Source organism: Osmia bicornis, chromosome 1, assembly GCF_907164935.1.
Source record: "Osmia bicornis bicornis chromosome 1, iOsmBic2.1, whole genome shotgun sequence".
NCBI lineage: Eukaryota > Metazoa > Arthropoda > Insecta > Hymenoptera > Megachilidae > Osmia > Osmia bicornis.
Genome location: NC_060216.1, coordinates 16,646,610 through 16,672,200, shown reverse-complemented (window position 1 = coordinate 16,672,200; position 25,591 = coordinate 16,646,610). Strand labels below are relative to the sequence as shown.

The following is a 25,591-nucleotide window of genomic DNA, read 5'->3' as shown; positions in this document are numbered from 1 at the left end:
TTTGGTGGAGAACAATGTGAATTCGTTGTTCTTTTTAATTGAAACTGTTTGCCTTGGGGTGAAAAATATATGTATACATATCGACATTAAACACACGAAAAATTACATTCCATGTTAATCGAGGAATGCTAAGCGGATTAATTTAATTGGATATTTCATCGTTGAAAATCCATTAAGATTTATTCTAATCCGATTAATATTGTTTCATTCCACGCAGTCGTTTTTGGTTAAAGTCTGATCGGATGATTCGTCAGCAACTAATTAAAAAACGACAGTGAATTTGACAAAATTAATTCTTTTCCTTCAACGAAAAAGATCAAATAAAATAAGAGGTAATTTGAAATTTGCTTTATTCCATAGATATTCTGTATAACTACTGTTGATATTTTAGTAATGTTCCTACAAAGGGATAAATATGGCTGCTTTAGTTAAACGGTTAATGACTTCGTTTCAAGCGTGTTAGGTTGGAATGTAGGTTGATTTTATGCCTAATGACTTTCAAAAGGGTAAACCTGAAATATACGGTAGTGGAAATTAATCTCGATATTAAATAATATTAAATCCTTTCTCCTTAGAAACTGCACTCTTTAAAAATGAAATATTAACTGCTTCCATTTAAATGGAAATTTTGGGAAATTTTCATTTTAATTATCTACATATTATAAATATAAATTTTTTATGAAAACGACATGAACTTTTCGGACGACCTAATAAAAAGTCTCTTAATTGGATTATATTTGAAAGCTTCTGCATCGTGCACTGCTAAATTACCAATTTTCAAATTGCAATCAGTAGATAGAGATAAGGTAAAAAAAGTGCATTAAAATCACCAATAGGTATGTGACACTAATAAAACCATTGTCAATGAAACCATTAAAAAATGGAAATGAATGATTTCTAATTGTAATCAATAAATAGAAATAAATTTAAAAATATTACAATTCTTTACTTAAAATTTCATTTGTAAAACTTTAGCAATATCAATATTTTTTAATTGCAATTAGTCTATTTTGCAAAATTATCAATAAACGACAGTGACTATCCAAGTGTTACTCTAGTAATTATTCAGAAATTGTAAAATTCCAAATTTTATTTATAAAAATTGACCAATCGCATAATTTAAATTGTTTGGTAGAGGAAAAACTAGCAGCAGTTAAGCGAAATTACATTTTGTCCTGGCATGTTTGTCCGCAAAAAAAAAATTATTTCTGCCTCTCTTTTTTCACCTAGTGTTATCTCCATTCACGATTTTTATACCCGCTCGGCTCGTGCGTTTCAGTTGGCCGACACAAAACGTATACGACCCAAGCTTTCGTGGCTGGTAAACGTTAAATTAAATTGAGAAAAATTTTCTCTGTTTACCCTTAACATGCCGCTATCCATTTGTTTGCAATTAATTTGCCATGTCAAATATTTTTATATTTTATTTCTTTTCTGTTTCAGGTAAGTGATGGAAATAAGCAGTTATTGTTTGCGTAAGTATTGGTTTAATATATAACAAAAAAAAAAATTATAACCAAAATTGGTTTTCATGGAAAAATGAAAAGTTTTTTATTTAGGATGAAAGATAAACAATCCTCGAACATTTGTTTAAACGTTTTTTTTATGTAAATATTGGCAAACATATTTTTATATATTTGTTTAAGGGCGAATGATACGCGTGGACTAGATTCACCTTCAATTGTTTACTAAACAAATATTTGTTAACAAAGACAAAAGTAGAGGGGAAAGGAAGGGGATGGACCAATTTCAATTTTCAAATCAATGAAATTCGTAGAATTCTATTTTAAATTGTTTACTATTCGGCTTAAAGGATCATCACACGTATAATTTTAATTATAAATAACAATTGAAGTTTTAATTGAAGTAAAAGTTATTTAAATAACGCCGAAAATAATTTATTTACTGCCTTTAATTTCTTATTTGGATTTGTATGAAATAGAAATAATAAATAGTCCAATTTAGAGCATGACTTGGAGATATTAATCCTGATGCTAGGATTTTAAAAATTTCGTCTCTGGTAGTAAGGTAAGGTTGGTGGAGTGCATCATCTCATCATTTCGGAATTTAACCCTAAATTTCACAGTAACTCACGCGTTCAGTTTTAATCTTCCCCAGCGACAAAAAAAAAAAAAAAAAAATAAAGTAAAAGGGGTGACGTTGAAAGGTTTTTCTCCGAATGGTTGAAAACGGCAGAGGAGTAATGCAGCGAAGCGAAGCTTGGGATTTTAGCTACTAACCGAACCTCTTCATAGCTATACGTATGTATGTATATAGCTTTCTTCTCAAGACAAATGGAAATGCCTCTTCGTTTCTTTAAAGTATGGTGTCATTTTATGAATACTATCAAGGAGGGACTCCGTCGGAAGTGCTTCCATTAGCATGTCACTGTTGAAAATAAACATAAATATTAACCCTTGGACCATGGGGAGAGCCACAAGTTTAATTTAATTTTTCAGGGTTAGAGATAGGGTAGCTGAAAGTAAATTTAATCATCAATTTAATAATTTCCTGTAATCTGATTCTTTTTGAAAGTTATAATAATTGATTAACTAAATTTCAAAATTTCCAAATATTCCATCAGGAATCAATCTAGAAATAATTTATTTCTTATTTTTTTTAATTTCATACTTGAATTCAATTGAAAGACAAACAGTAAATAATCCAATTATCCATTTTGTATGAAAATTGTTCGTTCGTGGATGAAAACTAATAAACACCATCTTGCATTAACAAGAGAAATTGATATCTGTTATCAGAAAATTACATACATGATTCCATAGAGTATAAACATGATGAAATTTGATGTTGAAAAATGTAAATCGTTTATGCAGGGCTGATCATTCAGCGTTCCATTTAACATATTATTTCGCGCGATTCAATTATGCCTGTTTTCAATTAATCGTCACTGTTCCATCCACCCTCTGCCCGCCTATCCTAATCCGTAACTTTCATCTAAATTTCCGTCAGCGTGCATTATTAATCGAATCACACGCGTCCTAATATGACTGCGCCTGTTACAGCGAGCTTTCAATAGCCAATCGATAGGCCGTAATCCGTTTACCGGAAAATCACGTTTTAGTTGCGTCATCGTCAAAAGTCATTTGTGTTCGTGTCCTCTTTAATCAAAAACTTTTCTCTTCAAGCTTATCCTTCAAGCTTATCAGTTGAATAGTAGAGACCATTTGCAATTAATTGTTTTCTTCTAGACCCGCTAAAAAAATATAAAGCGGTCCAAAGAAATTAATAAAATTTACTTAAATTAACTCTCGGACGGCAGACCATGGAGAGAGAAAATTATTTAAAAATTATACATTTAGATTTAGATTTAGATTAACAGACTCCGCTGTTCAAGAGTTAATTAAAAAACAAAATTAAAACTTTGAACATGGATTAATAAGAAAGTTTTTGTAATTTAAAAATTCAGAAAAATATTGTAAAAATGGAAAATGTCGAATGGGTAAGACATTTTGAAAAAATAATTTGTCCGAAAATAAGCCTTGAGTAGACAAAGGGTAATGGCCTGACTCTTCCCTCCTCTCCAGAATCTCTCCCCCAGCGTTATCAACCACGTGTAAATGCAATCGTGTAGCAGCCTGCATTACGGTTGCATCTGTCCCCCCCCCCCCCCCCCCCAGTGTTATTCTCATCTTTCTCTTTCTCATTCGTCGTTAATGCTTGTCGCTGGTGCTACATTCGCAAAATAGCAGGGTTGGTCGTACGTTTCTGTTTATACCTCGATAGATACGAATGACTGGGCAAAGGATGAAAGAGACGCTCCCTCCACGCTTTCTGCTTCCATGTCGCGTCGCTTTCCGCCCCGTCCCATCGGCTCTCGTCGTGCGACGAAAACCCCAACAGCCGCTTTTTTCGCCTGCTGCCTCGCGAGGCGAGGGTGGAAAAGAAGAAATCGTGGGGAACGGTTTCAGCTTAATATCGTGTAAAAAATAATAACAGGCTCGGTGGTAGGTAACAGAGTGCTTTAAACAAATCAGAAGGATGGCTATTGCAAAAGTTCCTCAAATAAAAAAATAAAAAAATAAAAAAATAAAAAAATAACATCCGGACATTAATAAGAATCTTATTAATTGGGTCAATTCTACTTTTTTAAAATACAATTATAATTAGTTTTTCTGTGTAAACAAGAGCCTCTTGTCGATAAGCTTCTTCCATTCATAAAGAGAACCATACATATAATTCCAAGAGCCATAGAACCTTTAAAGTAAAGTGTTCGCAACTTCCTCTCGCAGAGACACTGTTTGTCCGGTGTGAACGATGTTTCTCTGTTTCGTAATTCTGGTAAAAGAATAAAAAAGAAAGCAGCTAGTACGTGCTTCAAGAACATTCGTGCACTGATCGATGGTGTAATTACTCGTGTCGTCTGTTCCACTCGCTTAGTTGTAAAAAGAAGAGGGGAACGGAAATTTTTCTACGTCGTTTCGCGAAGACAACAAGCCATCGTGGCTACGAGAAAAGGAAGAAATACAACCTCGAGATGGATAGAAACATCCTTCAGGGGAAGGAAACAGATCAAGCATGCTTTTTCTACCCTTACAACCTATATCCCGGCGCGTAACAAGAAAATAAGCCAACGCACCTGTACCTTTTTGAAGGAAAAAAAAAAAGAAGAACAAAGAAATAATTTACTAATTACGTTTATTCTCTGACGAAAAATACTTGAAGAGTGGGCTCGATGAATCGGACAAAAGAGGAACAGCCTTTTCTTTTTCTTTGTTGATCTAAAATCGAAACGATTCAAGGCATATCCTGTGGCTTTTTTCAGTGGTTCGAGTTAATAAAAAGGACCTTTTCATAATTTCCAGAGACGACGAGGAAATTGTAGTTGAAGTGAAAAGAGGTAGTGGAATGAGACCTGATGTAATTAGTCAGGAATAACTTCGTTCTTCGTTTTCTTTTTTTTCTTCAACTTCTTCGTAATTAGAATTCCATTTTTACTTATTCGCTGCTTATTAGGTTGACGCGAAAGTAATTCCTTACGAAGAGAAAGACCTTCCTTATTATTTCCTCTACTTATTTATCTCTTCGCTGTATTATTAGGTCGCAATTTTGTATTTTAAATGAAATGACATTGATATTGCGCAGGAAATATGTCTCGAATTGTTTCGAATATTCGAAAAATATACTGAAAAATAGGTTGGACTATAGAAAGGGTTAAAGGCGCGGTCCATTGAAAAGTGAAAAGAGTCTACACAGCCGAGGAACAAACAATGACGACAAGTTGATAAAAACAACGAACCGGAAATTGGCCGGGAGCCGCGTTTGCCAAGCGAATGAATTCAATCAATCGTCGTCCGAATAAGCAATCAATTCGCACGTTCACGGTATAGAACAATGTAAGAACCGATCGGTGCGAGGGAAACTGTTTCCCCCTGCTCACCACCCTTCTCGCTCTTGCCAGATAAATGCATTCACAACGGCCAGCAGCTTTTATAAGGCGATTATTTCGTTACGAATTCGCCGTTCGTGGAACGATCGTAAAGTCTGGTACACAATTATCTAATTACCACGGCAATTACCGTTGCTGGAATTTCATTGGACCTGGTAAAGCTAGGACACACTTCGATCGACACCGTCTGGTTAACTGGACCTATTTTGTCGCTTCTGGCAATTATAGAAAATGAATGGACTTTGAGGACAATAGTTTCCGCAAGTGTACATCTGTGTGCATAAATGGTTAAGGAGAAGCCTTCTGGCCGATTGACGAGGAGGCGTGGCCGGAATGCCGACGCCAGCCGAACTGGGTCGAGGCCAAAACACGAGTGATGAGAACTCTACGCTTTTTCTCAATTGTCAGAAGGTATCTATGCACGTATGTATGTGTATGTACATCCGAAGTGCATAGTAGGCGTGTCTTATGTGCCAACGCACGCCGAACTTAATTGTAGTCGAAACGAAAGCACGCGAGTGTATACATAGGTAAATACCTGATCGATGAGGAGGCGTAGTCAGAGGTGCCGACACGAACCGAACTGAGCCGAAGCTAAAGTACGAGTGAGTCAAGGGAGTAACCTCTACCGTTAGAAGGCATCCGTGCACGGAACTGTACCTCTCAATTTTTTTAAAACAACAAAACTTGCCAATATTTAATCTATTTTTCTTCCGTTTTCAAAAATCTAAATTTTCGCAATGTGTGTCACGTGTCTATAAAACATAAACAAATATCGTCCCTCGGTACTCTTTTTGAGCTTCGAGTATCCTAGATGAAAGCGTTTCTCGTCCTACATTTTCATTTCTGCGACGGATGTCGAGTTGAGGGGAAAAAATAAAACGATGAAGAAGAATCGATATTTTATTAAGTTTAATTGAAACACGGATATTATTCCGGATCGCGGACGAAATTGAATCGAACACGATTTCATTTCGACGCGGCAGGTCCATCGAATCCTGCAACTAAATTTCATAGTGAAGCTTGAAGATTTGAATTTAAAAAGACACACGTTGCTTCCGCTCTTTTTATTTCTAGCTGAGATTTTTTTTTTGTCAGAAGGACAAGTTTAGTTTTTGAAGCAAAAATAATGTATTCTTCAATTTATTCCTAAAGGATGTTCCACATTTTTTCTGCCATATTTAACTAGTATAATATTATCATCATCTGGGGTATATTTAAACGTAGTGGTATTGAGTAGCGTATTAACATAGAAAGATTGTAAAAGGGGTTAATATTCTTCTGCTTATTTTTTGTCCTATTAAAAGAATGGATAAATTATACAATTTTCAAAAAATAAAAATAAAAAATGTATCCACGCTTAGGATGGTTAAATGTTACTGGTACAATTTAACGTTTCATTTAAACGAAGAATCGGTGATATTTTGAAAATGAGTTTTCTCGGGTGCTGGCAAAGAAAATAAAGAAGAAAAGGCTCGCACGAACACGGGACTCCGGAAGGTACTTCCGTTTCCAAGCCACAGAACTTTCTATTTCTGAAAAAGTCGAATAAAACATACACTTCTCGACTAATTAGTAAGCGCAAAAACACGACTTTGTCAGCCACGTTCCTAGCATGATTTTTTTTTTAATTTCCTTCCTTTGCACGCTCGCTACCACCATCGCTGTGCCAACGAGCGTTTTCCCCCCCTTTAATTTTTTGAAAGCACCAACACGATTATACACCGCATTAACCGCAAAAGAAATTTTCAAAGGTACATGCAGATATTATGGTTAAATAATTCGTCAGATGATTACAAATGTACAAAATGAATTAATTCTTGCAGAACCTTTTAAAAAAAATTTTTTGACAGAAGCAACCGCATGTGAATATGTATAAAAATTGATAATCCATTTTTAAAAAATTTTTCAATTATTGAAGTTAATAATATGTATAATAGCAGTATTGATAGAAGAATTCATTTAATTACCTAATCAAAAATTAAAATTTAATTATTATTATTATATTAGTTCTCACTTTTTATTTTTTAAATTTCAAACGTCACCCACATGTGTAAGAGGTGGCAGTCAAAGTGCTATTGTGTTAGCACTTGGGCATCTACGACCCCATTACAACCCCATAATGATAGAATTAATGTTTCCTCAATGTGAATTAAAAAAAAAAAGAAGTCAGGATCAGTGTCCCCTACGGGGTGAGAACGTCACCCTTAACCACTTGACACATGGACATGGGACAACGTCGACAGGGTCGTGCGTGGATACGTCGAGGACAGATATGGGGTGACAGGGACAGTGGCGTAACTAGGTGGGGGTCACGATGAACCCAGAGCACCCTAAAATAAAAGGCAATTTCAGGATTTTGAAATTTCAACATCTCGGAATTTTTAACATTCATAACATTCTTATCAAACAATACGTTTGATAAGACACATTTAATAAGAAACTGCGTACCAGGTCCGGTGCAAAAGAAAAAAATTCTATGTAATTACGCCAATGGACGTAGGTCACAGGACCGAATACATACCGTGTCCACGCAGCCCCGGAAAACCCATAGGTCCGACACGACAAGTCTGAGGGGTGCAACGTCACAACATCGAAAGTGTAAGGCGATAATAACGCGCTTTAGCGCTCGATCAATCGGATTAGCCGCCATACTCCAGTATTATTACCGGCATGCTCTTGTGTATTTTCCACGAAATGCTGTCATGCTTCGTTTTATGGGAAAGATATTTTCCATGGTGGTGTCGGAGTATGAAGCAGTGTCGTTTATTTCATCATGCAATCTGAAAAATTAAATAAAAGCAGAGAAAGAGTTGTCTACTATGTATGTATAATGGAATTTTTTTAAATATTGAAAGAATAATTTTTAAAGGAACAGTGTTAAGGTTTAGAACATTAAAAATGGGGCTATTTCCATGGTCCATTATTCGAGGATTAACTATTTAATTAAATTTCCACAGTTGATCATCAGTGATCGATCATGAACTTTTTTGGATTTTGATAACTGTGACAAAGTATTGTATGCACCGTACAGAAATAGAAATTCTGCAGTGATTGCAACAAGGATTCCAGAATTTCATCGAATGCCGGCCGATTATCGACGAAACGATTTCGACGGTTTCGAAAACCGCGAATAGCTTCAGCATTCCTGAAATGTCGGTTTTTGAATCACTCGCATACATTCGCCAACGGATCGTTATTTATTGAAACACAGTTATCCTCTTAAATGGCGTTCGAAAACTGACGCCTGACACAGTGTTTAAAGAAACGGGACGCTAAAAAAGGAACAGTTAAGAAGAGAATTATTAAAAATCAATTTTGATAAAATACAGTACTACGTCTGTTGAGGAAACAAAAATTTAATTATACATTCATAAAGAACGCAATTATTTTAAGAACTTTACTGATACATAATAGACATTTCACAAAACGACGTGTTTATAGAGGAATACAAAGCAATACAAAGCAAATCAATAGAATGTATAGTGCTTTAAATACAATTTTCATTCAACATTAATTAATACGAAAATTCAAGATACTCGTAATATGAGTTATCAGTTTAAAAGCGCGGAAATTTAATAAATACCTTCTGATATATTCATTTGCATGCGACATTGAAATGCAATTATTATTAAACAGATAATTTGTAATAATTGTGAGCCACGGTAAAGCTGTTTCATTTGTTTAGACCAGAATTTTGCGTTTGAATATATTATAATAGACATAATCAAGAGACGTAGATAGAATATTTTAATAACTTGTCATTTCATTATGTTATCCATATGGTGTCGCTTACTTTAACCTTTTTTTACTATATTTCTTTATTTAAGAAGCATTTATTAGAATACGAACGAAATGTTAGTCGTTAATTTCGCTGCTTGAGATATTTTAATCCGCTTTTGGTCCTGCCGTTCGACAGGAATAACGTGCCGATTAAAAGGAAATACGAGACGCGTGTTAAATGTTATGAATATTTCCCGAGAATCGTACCAGCTCTCATGCTTTTCTCTCTGTACGAATTGTTTAAATTGTTCGGAAGAGTACAGGTTGTACGCTCGTTGACCAAGTACGATTTATTTGCCCGCTACGCATTTAATATTAATGCGTTCCCTCGTGAAACTGTGTCATCCTCCATTTCCTTTTTTCTTTTTTTCTGTTCAACAACGAATTGTTTGGTGACAGGACACGGGGACGAGAAATTTTCTATTATATTCGTTTATGAAATTTATCGTCCGAATGCTTGATGAATCTAACGGTAAAGCAAGGATATTCATCGATCACCGTACGGCGCGGCGTACGCAATCAGCGAGACTCTCACGAAGGAAAAATATAATTCTTCTGTGTTGACGGAATAAAAATGCGTTGACGAGAAATTTTTCACCTTGGATATTTCATAGAAACGACCATAAAAAATATCATTTGTTTCTGAAATGTTGAATTTTATAGCTTGAAAATTTTATTCTATGGAATTGATGGGAAAATATATTAGGTTAAAATACGTTAACTTAAATTTAAGATTTACATCGCGACATTTGGAAGAATCCTATTCTCGTAAAAAGAAAAGTTAAGTTAGAATTTAATAAAATTAAAAAAAAAAAAGTAAAGAAAAAAGGATCAGATAAAATGCTAATTTAGTTTCATTGTTACGGAACCACTTTGTCCAAGAGATTGTCCGTGTATGTTAAATAATTCTATGAATTATCTAGTCGACGGACTATGTCGAGGCCGGGACATTTTATCCTCTGGTTAATCCACCGTCTATAATTAACAACTTTACAAACACAATGGTCCAAGTCGTATTTAACTGGGAGGGAATTTCGCGATGGGCCCCCGCTCGGAACCCGTTAATATCCAGCGTGTTTAAATTCATATTACGGTAATACTCTGTGTGTCGTATATAATTTTCGTTTGCACACGCGATTCCACCATCGGCTTATTTATTCGGTTGCGGCAGATTCGAGCGATTTCAATCAAAAGGGGAATACTTAATCCAGCATTAACCCCGTGAGCTGTTACAATATCGTGGATCAGTGTTTTCTATCTTGATACCATACACTATTGATTCGTCATTGCCAGACACGATGGTAATAATTGCTATCATCTATTCTATATTTAAATCGTTACTAAATGGCTTATGTAGTTATTGTAGTAAAGTTATCTTATTTGATATGTAGCAATATTGTGCGTTGCAATCCTTTGCATAATCATTTTCAGCATACTTTCAGTTTTAAATGAATGTACATATCATAAGTGCCATTTCGTAATGCTTTTATGTCATGAAATTGTACAATACGTTTCCACCTTTTCGATACGAACGATAGACAATAAAGTAAAATACCTGTCGGATATTTGCTTCTTTTTGAAGTTTCATGAAAATCCTCGTGTGTTGCCTTTCTTGTTAGATGCGCTTTTCGTTCGGTGAAAACTGTGCGCGACAGACGGACGATTCCAGTTAAAATTCAATCTGACGTCGTCGCCATTTCTGCTCCCGTTGCATCTGTCGAAGCAAGCTGTCTTCGATGTAACGAAATCCGGAAAGAGTCTCCAAATATTCCAGTATCTCATTGAAAATTCAACGAACTCCTATGGTACCGGTATTCGATCCATCTATCATAGAAACGCGAACACTGCCAGCCATTTTAATGGAATTCGAATTGTTTCATTATCGTACAGTGACGTTTGTTTATTCAAATTACTCTTTTTATTTTACGGAGGGAGAAAATTATCAACTTCTAGAAATTTAGAATTTGGGAATTTTTGAAAGTGGTAAGAAGATCAATGGACATCCAATAAATAATAGTAGACCATAGACCAAATTAGCAAAATTTGCTGGAGCATTTAGTTCAAATAAGACCCGGTAATCGTTCGATACTATGATCTTCCTGCCCTTCGAATGGGTCTGGATTTCCATCAGCATCCTATGGACTGTACATTTCCGGTGAGCCCTCATTGTCCGTGGACAAAACAACGAGTCAAGCTTTCCACCATTCTTGCCGGCCTAAAATCAGTTTCTAAACGTTTCTCCACCCTCTTGGTCGCATTATTCATTGTTCTCCCTTGACCGTTTCTCCATTATCCTGTGAAACGGTCTCGTCCTGTTCAACAACTATCATCCCTACTATGACGATTGGAAAATCATTTTGGAATTTTTTTGTAAATGAATCTTTAAAAGTTCAATATTTTGCACACTCCTGTTCTCCAACTCTTCAACGGGCTCTTGATCTGCCCATCGCAACTTCAAGAGTCCTTTGGGCGACGTTGGGTGAAACGAAAAATTACTTTTCAGTTAAATTACGACAGTATCGTGATTCATGCAGGCTGGAAGGAAGTGGAGGGGATTTCGAAATGTAAACGGATCTTATCTCGGTCGATGAAGCACGCTGTTCGATATTCCGATACCAGGCACCATCAGCCACTGCCTCCAAGGATATCGAGCTAGGCATAATGGAATTCCTCGTTATATAAATTTCGATGCACATTTTTCTGCTACCCATCGATCTCACCAGTCTTCCATTTTCTAAGCTTTTCTCTTTTAAAGTCGACGTATGTTCCAGCCCCTCTACTAACTGTGAATCCCATCAGCTCCTTCTTTAAAGGAGACGCATCATCTTGACAATTTGAAAAAAATATGGGAAAAATAAGGGAAGATAGTATAAGGTAAAGAAAATATTAGTCCCAGAATATTCAATAATTCCTGAGATATTTCAAATTTTGTATGAAATCTCATTTTCTATTATTAAATTAAAAATATCCATTCTTCGTTTCTATCGCTTTCCTCGTTTGAACGTGCGATCTATCGATTAAAATCGATACTAGCGGTGAATAGATGGCGCTGGGATCGGTCACGTTGCATCCGCCATGGACCTCCACTCGAGACGCGATCGCGACCGTCTGCGCTTCTTTTTTAAGTGTAACAAAACATATTATATATGTACATATGTAGTTCGTTTCCGTGAACTTTGATCGTGAGTTTCCGTTTCACGTCCCACGGCTCGCGATCGTCGCTCGTAACCTTGTCGCGTTGTTACAAAAGAAGCCGATTAGGATGTTCAGACGATGACAGCAGTTACATGTAGTCGTGTCCCGTGGCTCGGAGTGTGAGGAACGTTTTGGAGCGGTTCTTCTCTTCGCTTCGGTTATTTCAAGTCAGAGTGGGATAATGAGTGTTGCGGAACTGCTGAATACGGATTTTCTGCGGTCAGATGTATTCGTCGATGGTGAGTGTGTTTATATAATTATATAATTATCGTGTTGTTTATTTCAACGTCATAATCAAAATATTAACATGCTAAGCGTTTTACTGTAAATAGACACGTATTATTAAAGTACATTATTACACTGTTTAATACAAATATGATTTGATATCTTAAATTTAATGTTAACGCGACTTAACATTATTATTTTTTTCTTTTCATGTTGGTAGAACATGAAAATGTTCTTCTTTAAATTATTAAATTTGGCGCGCATAACAATCAAGGTTAATATTTTAACGGCGCAAAATTCAAATATTAAATCGACGAAAGGTACACTTTCTAGCAAAAATAGATTCTAAAGAAAGTACAGTTCAATTAATTTTTGAAAATTCCATTCTAGAAATGTCGATACACAAATTAAATAATGTTTATACACATACATATACCCGTATACAACTTACTAGATTTTAAATATAAACCGAATAAATGTGCTGAAATAACTGTACGTACATACCAGATCCAATTTCACTCTCTTATTTGCTTCTTTACATAAAACTCTGCTCACTTTTTAATGGACAGGACAAGGTTTCCTTACAATAAGCCTGTTGTAAATACTTCAAACGGTGTCCAAAGTTATAATGAATAGCTGGTCCGACACTTTTTCCCCTCCATTTTGTCCAATTGACTTCTAGACGAAGGTGAGGCAAAGAAATCGATTCCTGCTGTGAGATTCTTTTGTGACAGAAAAAAGGAATCGGCAGATGGAATTTCGACCTTTACTGGACTTTACTGGCTTTCACTGCATTGAATTTTTTTTTTTTTTTTTTTTTTTTCTCGTTTCTTGTATTTGAAACCACTATGAGACCATCATCACACGGCTGAACTAACAAGATTTTAGTCGTTTTCGGGTGGGAAATTCATTTGTAAGAGTTCAGGACAGGTGAAGAAGGCTTTTTGCATTTTTAACACGTTTGCTGCCAAGTCCCATAAACGAGTCGGGACAAAATATATTTTTAAATATAAAAAATGCTTAACCCTTGGAAAGCGGTTAATCAAACGAAAGTGTTTCATATATTGGACGACAACCGTGTTTAAAGGAACAGTGTTAAATTTAGAAAATAAAAGTACTAGGTATAAAATATAAAATTAAATAAAATTTGGGCTCTCTCCATACGAGGGTCAATTTCGAAAAGTAATAAATGAATGATATGGCCATAGTAAGAAATTTTACTTTGAGAAACGAAGCTTGAACTGGAAATGAAAAAAGGAAATGTAAATGACTAATAATCTGAAGATAAGGAGAGATCATGACGAAGTGAAGAGGAGAGACGAGTGCATCATCAGAGAACTGCAAAAGGAACTGAAAGCAAAGGCACGAGGACAGAAGCCACTTGTGAAAACGGCAAGAATAAAAAGAATCAATGATCCAGTTATTGAACCGGAATTCAAACGATTGCTCCATAATCGACCACTCATTTGAAATTAATTCATTTGAAATGTAAGTGAAAAAGTATAGAAAAAAAATTATGAATTAATATTTTGAATATCACGTGTTTTGACAGTTTTTCAACGAAACAGTTAATAGAGGAAGTGCACTTTAGTTTTTCTCACGTGTGACACAACCGACCATATTTTTCACTTTCCACGCTGCCGATTAATTTTTTTCCACCCTTCTTCGAACCTCGAGTTTTTTTTCTTAACCGGAAGCTTTTCACCCGAAGCGACCGACCAGATTTCCCCCGATATCTCGATAAATTTTCCTGACAAAGCTTTGCTATTTTATGGTCCACCAACGGTTTTGCTCCGATTAAAGGAAGAAAAAAAGATTTTCCATGATTAATCACCCTTTCTTTTATCGCTTGTACCTTTGATTTTTCGGGTATTCTTTTGTATTATGCATTATGAGCTATTAATTATTTATAAGCTACCTGAAACTTTGCCACTATTTTACAGTAATATGATTTATCTCGAGAGGTGATCTTCTACCTCACCTTGGGAAACTTTTATTTCCTGACCATAGATTATTTTTCCTTCTCTGTTTACGTTACTTCTAACCATTCTCTAATTAATATTATCATATGCTGTCAACAAAATATTCATAGCAAACTAGATAATTTCTATTTTCCAAAACAGTTAACGTTAGTTCTATAACATCCAAACAGAATGCATTTATCTCTAATTATGCATTTCTCAAATATACCTATTCGCGATAGTTATCGACCGTGTGAATTTTTTATCTGTTCATGGAAAATGTCGAAGCAGGATGGGAAGCAGAGTTTCTCTGGGATTAATTTTCGCTCGTCTGTCGACTCCTATTCGTGTTAAAATTCGCCTCTATTTTCTCGTTCATCGTCACGCGGCATTCTCTTGGCGCATAATTGCACTGGATTGCTCTTTTGTGCACCTTAAATTGTTACATCGGCGTTAATGTTTTAAATCTTCTATGTATTGCAAGAATTTTACTCCTCCTATTATTGCTAGGAAACTTGTCGATTGTCTAACAACCGTGCATTACTTTTATGAAATTCTATTTCCTCGAAAGATATTTGATTATCAAATTGTATATTATATTTTCTGTTAGATATATCGTTAGCTTTTCTCTTCAGATTTTAAGCCTCAGTTTGGTGTACTATTCTTTTCTGTCACAAAATCATAGTCTAATGGACACTAATAATATCACCCTCATTGATAAAAGGGTTAAGTACCAAACTTTTCATTTTTCTTCGGAATTAAATTTCTTAAAAATCAATTACCTGTGTAGTAATTATCAAATCATGACCTGTCTCTATCTTTCCCTCTCGTTTGAATGACAAAAGTCGTCGGATTAGACGATCCGCTTAATTTCCGAATATAATATATTATTCATACCCTTATCTGCATACCCGTTGGCGCAGCCATATCCCTGGATAGAAAATACGCTACAAGATGCAAATGTAATTTATGCTTGCCAGCCCCATGGCCACATGTAACCACGTGCGCCATCATATATGTATATATGTATACACACATAACCATCTCGTTAAACTGTGCACCGATACACTTTCTTCGATGATTTTCATCCCGAAGAGCTTCAATCGTTAAAATAAAAAGATTCTCTCCGTTATTCCTGCCTTCTCTCTTCTCTCTACTTCGTTCCTATCAAACGGCTATTTTCGAGTCCACCGAGCTGTACGGGAGATTCATTATTGCTTTTCTCTTTGTTCCCTCGGAAATCGCGTGTCTCTTGATTACTTTAACGGTACGTTCGCTACACCGGAAGCGAGATTGAAAAAAAAAAAGAACAGCGGAGGGAAGATCGTTTCGTTTAAAAGAAAGCTGCCTTCGATACTAGTATTTTAAATTTGAATTTTCCGCGCTTTTAAGGATCAGAAATGGCGCAAAAATACGATTAACCTTATTTTCATTTTCTAAATTTTACACCGTTTCTCCGAATATTATTTTTCAAGAATTCAAGACATTGAATACCCATACGTAGGATGAATGTTGCTTGCCCTGCATTCCGATAAATCAATTTCATCTCTACCAGACGTGTTTTCTCTTCATGCTCGAACGATTTCGAATTCAAACATTGGGGATCGTGGCGGAGTGAAAAAGTTTGCGCGTTAATTAATTCGTTATTGAGCTGAGCACCGTGATTTTCTATATCAAAATTATATATATATTTTTTTTTTCTTCTTCTTTTAAGAGGAAAATGAAATTTCGACTAATTAATAGGAATTGGTTGCAATTAAACATATAATTATAAATTCGAATCGAGTTTGCCATCTCATCATCACTTAGATTATTCTATTATAAAACCTTGTAAAAGTCAATATTTTAAGGTGTATAACGAAACCGGAAGCCGTTAATTATAATATCGCGAGTCGTGTCGTGTAGACGGCTTGAATATCCGATCGTGCTTCGTTAATAAAGAGCCTGAAATGATTTAATATTGGAGGCAGCTAGGTCGAGACAAAACGCAATAGTGCGTTGGGGATTATAATACGCTTGAGCAAGCTCGAAAACAGCCGGGGACGATTCGCACGAACGACGGACGAAAGAGAAACGGAAATTAATCGGCGGGAACCTTTCTCTCTCTCCTTTTTTCACCCTTTCCAACAACCACCGGAGAGATGGTTCGAAGAACGAGCACGATGACTAGAAAATGTAACCATATGGGAGGAAAATCACGGAGATCAACGACTACGTTCCCAAAGGGCTTAGAGTTCGTTTTCATGCGGAAAGTTACGGCCCTTGGTTAACCTTTAATTATAATCCTATTTTATTAATTGAGTTCAGAAATTTAATACAGTGAACGCTTATTATACCGCCATGGAATGTTAATAACTACCTGAAAAATCAACGCTATCTTTGATCATTTTTTCCCTTACATTCGTGACGTGATTTAAAAATCTGTTATATACATTTTGTTGTACGTATTTGAAGGTGTACGAGAGTATTTTTGGATTTTCGATACTCAGCAAAATGGCGGAGTTACAGATGCCTCGCTATAGTTCTACCCCTTTCAAAAGGAACCATTACGAGGCAGCTGTATCTCCGCCATTTTATTGAGTATAGAAAATCTAAAAATATTTTTGTATAGTCTAAGAAATATTCAATAAAATATGTATCATGAGATTTTCTATTTATTTCATAAATATCTTGAGAAAAAAATCATGAAAAGTGACTTTGATTTTTTAAGTGTAACCCCTTAATGGGAAGCAGAATGGTGCATGGCGGCGGCGATTAATCGGGCGCGTGAGCACCGAAGGGTAATTGGTTTCGGCCAATCAGGATGGTATTGGTCGGTACGCGCCGCTTATAATGCTTCTGTGTTTGTTGTAATTAGGATGTCAACGAATAACGCGTGTCCGGTAATTATCGATGATATCTGACTTTATCGGTTGGGACGTTTGGATTAATTTCGACGGTAGCCGGTTGTAATTAGTTTATTATGTTTACCTGCTTGCTTCCCTTTTAGGATCCCTGACGCCCCTTAACGTTCAATCTGATAATTCATATTGGAAATGAGCCTGAACTTTCCAGAGAAAGAGAGAAAAAAAAAAAAACAAATTCCTTCTTCTGCGACGGAAATTAATTCCGGGACTTAATCAACGTGGTAATGAGCCACGAAGATTAAGGATATAAAGCAATTACCGTGAAACTTTATTGTAAAGGAATGGAAAGAAATGTCTGTGCTGGTGATTCTTTCGGAAAAAAGAAATTAGTGGTGCTACTGGTAGATCTACTGATTTATTTTCCAAAAGGAAGATGATTTTATTACTTATGGTATGATTTGATATATCCTGAGGAATGAAAAATCATGTCTACCATTTCCTGAAGCATTTTAATCCCAGGAAGTAGAAATTGTTTGTCGGTGAGATAAGAAAACGGAGATTACTTTACAAGTCCTTTGAGGTGAGCATGTTTCTGGTAGGAACGTCAGAAATGCCCGAAAGCGGTGTATTTTCAAGCTGTACACAGTTTGTACGTTTTCTTTTTCCTCTTTCGCTTATTGCCTTTCGAGAATCTCCTTTTTCTCACTCGTTTAGCATAAAGCGTCCGTTGAATTTTCCTTTAAACCTGTTCATCTTTGCTATCCTTCTACGAATTTAACAGATATCAGAATATGTATCAAGAATATCAAGATCTTAATTAACATAAATATGAAGCTACCATGAATCTAACCATTAAATTTATGAAAAAATAGAGTGAATTATCACAGAATTATCTCAGCATTATGTCATTGTAAAGTATACAACTACAAAAGGAAGTATGAAAAAGACTATTTGTAGGCGTATAGTGGAAGGGGAAATAGGGGTGAGTCGGCGACCGCCATAATTGAAAACGGGACAAAATAGTTGGTATACGCGAAGGTCAAGAAACGCTACTACTACTGGCGTATATCTTCAAAAGCTACCGAGCTCCGGTGTTGTACTCTGTAAAAGCCGGTTAAGGAAGATGACAAAAGGAAAATCCCATGGTGTTTTCCAGCAGGTCACGAGGACACACGATACGCGATATGAATCCTATATCACAACACCCCCTCCTTTGCTTCTTGTGCATAGAAGCATAATGGGTGCATAGTGGTTGGCTGACTGTTACATTATTATGTAAGTAGTTGAGTGCACGTTAGCCGCGGAGTGCTGTTAGCCTCTGTTTCAGACGCTTAAGCTTAAGCAAAAATAAGTATTTATTTTTTATTTTTTATTTTTTTTTTTTTTTTAAGTTTACAGTCGAAAGGAAAATGAACGTTGATGATTGTCAATCAGTGGTACTGGAAATAGATGGACGATTGATTGGGCGATTGAACGAAAATCCATCAGAGTCGCCTAAACGTTTCTATTTCCTTTTCAGTGGAAACTGCAGTACGCTAAGCGGTTTCTATGTCGCGTTGAATCATACCCTGCGCTAAAATTAGATGCGGTTCACGCGGTTAAATCGCGGTTAAATCGCGGTTCCTGCGGTAAATGGAAAATATGGCTCGCGTGTACGAGCTGTTGACACGGTTAAGAAGTTAATGAGATTCGATGGATCACCAATGACTTATCGTTCTCCTATCCACGTAATATTGGAACATGGTGAAATTAAAAATTTGTTATTGAACTCTCTCTCTCTCTTTGAAGATGAAAAACATCAAGAATCGAGCATACCCTGACGGCTACCAACCAAGTACAAAGAGATCTTTTTAGAAATACCCTTCCACTCGATTAATCACAATCACATGCCAAGCCCTTCGAAGGGTCCAGGAAAATTCAAGATCCACACGTGTAGGAGAATCGATAAATTTTTCAACTCATATTAAGGATAATGATGAATAGTTTGAAAAACTTCGTTAATTAAATACCTTCTTGAGCCTTATAATAAAATTTTCATATATTTTTTGTCGACGACTTATGGACCGCCCTCTACATATTCCACGAATAATGTCACGAACCGTAGACAGGTCAGTTGCATCAATTACGGATATCCATTAGCTTAATTAAGCTACGCGACACCCGTGCAGAGTGGTCTGGTCAAAGTGAACGGAAAAAAGGGGAGGAGATAAAAAAAAAATGTATTAGTTATCCGTAGGTGAATTGAGGATTTAAAAGTACATATTTAGATTGCAGCCCAAATTCTATGTATTTCGGGCCCTGCAGTGATCTAGCATAGAATAGGCATAGAATAGGCATAGAATAACTCGATGTCACTTTAGAAAGTAGAATGGCGAGAAAAATGGTGGGAAGGATAAAAAGAAAAAATATACTCCTGAAGTTCTGATACAAGTTTCCTGGGAAGTCTTATGGGAAATTAAAGGAACTTTGTGGATTACCGTAACCTCTTTCAATGGCTTCTTTTTTCGCTTTTCGTCTTTTTCGTTGGTTAAAATCGTCTCGCTTAAGATTTCCAATTCTGACAGCTAACTAGCGATATATACTATTTGAAAAAATAACTTAAGGATCCTTGATAAGTATTAGTAACTTTCTGCACTGATTTAGCGACAAAAGAATCGTCGAATCGTTGGATAAAATGGTACAGTTTATCGGACCGATTGCCGTGACTTAGTAAATGGTTGAAAAGAAGTATTCCCTCCATCTTGGTAGCTAGAAAATCGTTCGCCGTTTACCTCGCTACGAAAAGTTTAGATACCTCTTCGGGATCCTCTTCCAGGCGAGCGAATAAGCAGGTATTAAGGGGCTTAGACCACAGATCGAATTCGAACTCTATCTATAGCAAACTCCCTTTTGCTTTTTCTCTTCTTGTCACTTCTTGTTCGTTTGCCAACACCCAAGGAGCAACGGGCGAGGTTAAGTATCAAGGATCGTGGAACCAGCTTCCTGGCAAAAGGGGACTTAACGGAGGATCATCGGCGAGGGCGTCCGCCCTTTCGTAACCACTTGTAATTATCTGCACCTGATTCTTCCGATTCGAATGTTTATTACCTTCGACGTGTCCGACAAGTCGAGGAAACATTCCGGGAGATTGGCTTGCTTCTCTAGGGGTCAAGTTAAGTCATCCTTTCTGGAGATGTGAATTTTTGTAGACTGGTATCATAGAATGATTGCACGACCCGAAGGGAATGAAGCTCCCTGATAGCCTTATCTTCGCAAGGCCTATCTCAAACTAGACAGCTACTTGGGGCTGGCTATCGTCTCTAAGCTTGATCTCCAAATTTATCATCCTCTGTTCCGCCTCTTCGTCCCCATCCCTCTTCCAGTTTTCCTTTAACGTAAGAGACGCATCGATAACTTAGAATTTTCTGGAAAATTGTGATACGCTAATATCAAGGGCATCAATCTTTTAGACTTCGCGCGATGATTTGTTTATATAATTTTGTGAATATAAAATTCGATTTATTCGTCTGGTGATCGAAAGCTGCTGTAAACCCGCCCTTATCTCAAGTCACTTATCCCGACCACCCTTATCCAACTCTCGAACTCCCATCGAACCTTATCGTACTAATCAAGATGAAACAATCAACATCCCCGAAACTCGGTTGCCCTAATCGTTACACACACCCAAGCCAGCCGCTCCACAATCAAGAAACTAAGCAACTTGCTCACTTGGGAGCAAGCAACATGCATACCTATTTCTAACACTCTCAAAAACACACTTCTGACACTTCTCTCACTCTTCTCTCCTCCTCTTCTTTTTATTTTGCAAATTATTAGATCAAAAATAATTCAAATCGGGCAACATTTGAAAAGATGTGTGTTTTGTCACCTGACGCATTAATACCACTAAATTATGGTGGAAATTGATAAATGGATGCCGGAGATATTTTGGTTTTGCTCATTTGTTGCCTTCTGTCCTCTATTTTACCACATATCTCGAGTCCCTATAGACTAAAATTTATGAAACTTGGTTCAAAGGTGTCTCTGTACGAGACTGCATTAATACCGCCCAATTTGGGTGGAAATTGGTAAATGAATGCCGAGGCTATTTTGGTGTTAGCCATTTTTGATAATGTGCCGTCTATTTTTCTTTGTATCTCGAATCGAAACGAATGAAAATTTATGAAAATTAGCTCAAACGTGTCTTTATATGACACCATTAATACTGTCAGAATTTTCGCAAGTAACACTTGAAAAGAAGATAAAATGCAAGGTTCACAGTGGCGAGAGATTTGCATAAGTAAGGCGTGCATCGTTGCACTGAAAATGCATCGGATAGGTATAGTAGCGGATGCATCGTCGATGAATGGCAGCAGGACATTCTGGTATCCATTCAGTGGTTATACCCATAGCTGGACAGAGAAGAAGAATACCTGACCATGATAAATGCTGGACGCACATCACTCTCGCGACGCACGTCTCTCAAAATGGCTACAATGCAACCCCCTGCACCTATTATGCTAAAATGCAATCTCCTGATAACCGCAGCCGCGTCATTGCGGGGGCTTAATCTCACCTATCCAGAGAGGGGGAAGAAGAGAGAGAGAGAGAGAGAGAGAAACAAAATGGGAAGGAGAGCAGGTTTTGTCGGGATAGTGGTTGGATGAGAGCTCGTTCCGGACAGAAATGTACCAGACAGAGGGTGAACGAATCGAGGGGATAAAAGTGGACCAAGGGTGGAGATACGAAAAGAAATAAATTCGGCGATCGATAAGCGTTCAGGTCGAATGTCAAAGTAAAAGGAATCCTACTTTTTTCGATGTTAGATAAAAAAGGTAGCGGCGAAGTTACAGGACCGTGCTTCGTGCAGTGATATGATTGAACCAAGTTTGAAACATTTTGCTCCATTAGAATCGAAGATATAGGAGAAAATAGATTGAGTAAAAGATATTTTTTTTCATTCACAATTGGTTTGAAATGGTGAATCAAGGACGAGTTAACGAGGTAATGCTGCGTTTGCAAGGGTTCCCTTCGCAAAGAAAACGGACATGCCGTGGTCTGCGCCGGACAGTTTTAACAACCAGTTGAAAAATTTCGCGTTCAAAGTAAATTTTAATTGGTCCGCTTAACCTTCTGAAGATAAATCCTGACGTTCTTGGTAACTTCAAACACCGTGATGAAAAGATAAAAATCTGCATTTTTGATCGTGGAATTCAAAGGATCTCTGGTGGCTCTGGACATCGTCACAGGACATCTACAAGTGGCCTGATTGTTGAATTCATAAAACAATGATTTCATGTAGAACAGATTGGAGGATCAACAACTTTCCATGCAGACACGTGGCAAATAGTTTTCCCGTTGCAATCGCCAGTAATCCTGTTTACAATAGTTGATTGCAATAAACATGCGTCCGTTCACTTTGCCCCTCTCCCGTGACGCTGGGAAAATTTACATGCTGCCCCGTTAAATTCATGCATTGTCCAATCCTGTCCGATTTACATTCTCCATACTCCCAGCCGAATTTTACGCTACGCCTACCTTTCACGCGGCCGAAAAAAAAAATTTTTTTGTGTACCCAGTGATACACAGTAGTTTCTCGAAAATTTTTCAAGCTTGTAAGCTCTCATTTAGCAAAAAAGGAGAGAGATAGAAGTGTATCTTCTTCGCAGAGTAGGGATGATGTTTGAAAATCTGTGCATAGGTCAGAAGGTTCGCGTGGCAATGTAACGAAAGTCTACTGTATGCTAATCATCTTGTATTCTGAGAAGCAAAATCGTCTTATGGGGGCCCTGGGTGGTCGCCTAGTCTGCCTAGGGCCAGGATCGTTCCTGATGCTAATTTTATACCAGTCTTTTTCCGGCGAAACGTCTGAGACAGGTTCCCGCGACGAAACGCCATCATTTTTCCACCGGCATCCTATATAAATTTTCTATCAATAAATGAAGAACTCTTCGAAATTGTCATCAGCTGTATATCTGAACGAATATTTTGAAGAATTTTCGCATTGAACGTTGAATATAGTATTCTATATTTCCTGGAAAATCAGCAGCCTGTATAATTCTGTTAAAAGCCGGATAATATTTACGCTTGAAAGCATATAAAATGCGATTAACCGTGTGACAAAAATAGCGATTTATCACTCGGCTTCTGCGAATACATTTCCGCCCGGAATGACACGAACATTCCGTTCGTATCACATGTGTATATGTACTTTTTTTTTTTTTTCAAAAATATCGTATCACCAAATGAGAATTTATTTTAACTGGACGCTCATATATCAATGTTTATTCGAGCGGTATGAACCAATTCGGGAAGATACTGAAATATTGTGCGACAGTGTTTCTAAAAACACCCCGCGAAGCGATGAATTAGTTTCATTGATACAACGAAAAACGCTTGCTGACACTCATTGTCAGTAATATGGATTAAAGGATTTCCATTATAAAAGTATATAATAGATTTTCGGTTTTCCTCATGATTTGAAAGAAAAAAAAATTATTAAGCACAAAGGGAGCCACTGCAAAGCATCGTCATGCACTTATTACCATTCTAAGGGGTGAAAAGACATGCAAATTACAGCGAGGGTGAATTTTAAACGTAACAGGATTTCATTGATTGCTCGTGGCCAACACTTTTGGAAAAAAAGAGGGAGAGATGTGTTTGGGAGTTGGAATAAAATTTACATGCAAGGTTCCTGGAATTTATAGCTCGTCTGACGGGGTCAGATTTTCGAAATCGTACACACGTATTCCATGTTCAATCTTCTCGAGCTTTTCGCAAAAAAATTGCCAATTAAAAGTATCACGAACATTGAAGCGTTCCGTATCAAATTGAGAAATAAAAAAATCATACAATGTGCGAGAAAGAATAACGAGTTTGAAGAGATTTTTGTAAAATATTATTGGGTTACTTTGACCTGGAATAGCAACGGTATAAATTAATTTTGAAATTGCAAGAATTCAATAAATACAAAAGATTCTTGAAATTGGCAATAACTCGAAACTGGTTCGTGTGAATGTCCCTGCGAAGAGGAACTCGGTGAACCGGTAATATAAGGAGTGGCGATATAACGAGGGTTCGGTTTAAGTGTAATGATTTAATGATCACTTTGCCAATCTAACGTTTCGTTTCGTATCAAGCTAATAATATCCCTTCTAATGGACGAAACATAGACCTAATGCAATTTTAATGGCCACGGTTGGATCTTCATCGTGGGTCATCAGTCAAACGCAACCTACCGACGCGAAAGACGATAGAATTCGCGGTTAACGAAATGAAAACTACTTTCTATAGAATCACGACACGATCTCATTTTATTTCCGATAATCACTGTTTCGAAAAGCAATCATTAATCATTAAATAGCGTCGTACAATACTCTTACAGAATATACTTATATTTATATTCGTATTATTTGATGAAGTTGCATTGTTTATCTTCTGTAATGATTGTCAGCTTTCGGGATGCTTGACGCGTCGATCGTGATCCTTCACGCTTACGACGTGACACGCGACGTTAGACCCGACTGGCATCTACTTCGACACCTTGCATCGTGATTGTCCTGATTCCATCATTCTGTTATCCAACCATCCCATCTGGGCTGACATAATATGTACTTAGTATCGATGTTGGAGAGTTACCGACTGCCCATTGGAATATTCATTCTACCGCACTACCGCACATAATGGTTTACATACCATATTTTCTTTTAAATCATATATTCTGTTTAACTTTGAAAATATTCTATGGATTGTATTTTTTATTTAAATTGGGTAAATTTTAATTTAATTTAAATTTGGATTACTATCCCAATTATATTTTTTTTCTATTGCATTAGAGTGAAAATGTGTGTCAGGGTAGAGTGAAATTAATATCAATATTTCATTATGCACCTCTCATTTCCCCAAATTACTCTCAACACGCATCTATTTGCCTCCTCGTGGTTCTCATAACCCACGCTGTTTCCTACATACACATCTCTCCTTCCTTTAGCAAGTAAAATCATCAGGAGACAATTTACACAGCCGGTACATTGCATCACAATACGGAACTAAATTACGAGATTCGGGTTTACAATTCAGAGATTCTCAGCCGTATCTGTCGAAACTACATCCTTCCGTTGAAAAACGAAACAGTTTGATGACATAGAAAATATCGCAGAATTATAAATTAGTAATTTTCGATTACAAATACTTTC

The 25,591-nt window shown here is 36.7% G+C and overlaps 1 protein-coding gene across 3 annotated transcripts in view; it reads left to right on the top strand.

Annotated features, from left to right (window-relative positions):
- The window catches only part of LOC114871879 (leucine-rich repeat-containing protein 4C-like), a 114,621-nt gene that overhangs the window by 56,034 nt on the left and 32,996 nt on the right, over window positions 1-25,591 (top strand). The window contains exon 1 of one of the 3 annotated variants that reach the window (XM_029178431.2): window positions 12,311-12,624. The exons of the other annotated variants lie outside the window; for them this stretch is intronic. Coding sequence (XP_029034264.1) covers window positions 12,610-12,624 — 15 coding nt within the window. The 5' untranslated portion in view covers window positions 12,311-12,609. Of the gene's footprint in view, window positions 1-12,310; window positions 12,625-25,591 lie in introns of those variants that run through there. 3 annotated transcript variants of the gene reach the window in all.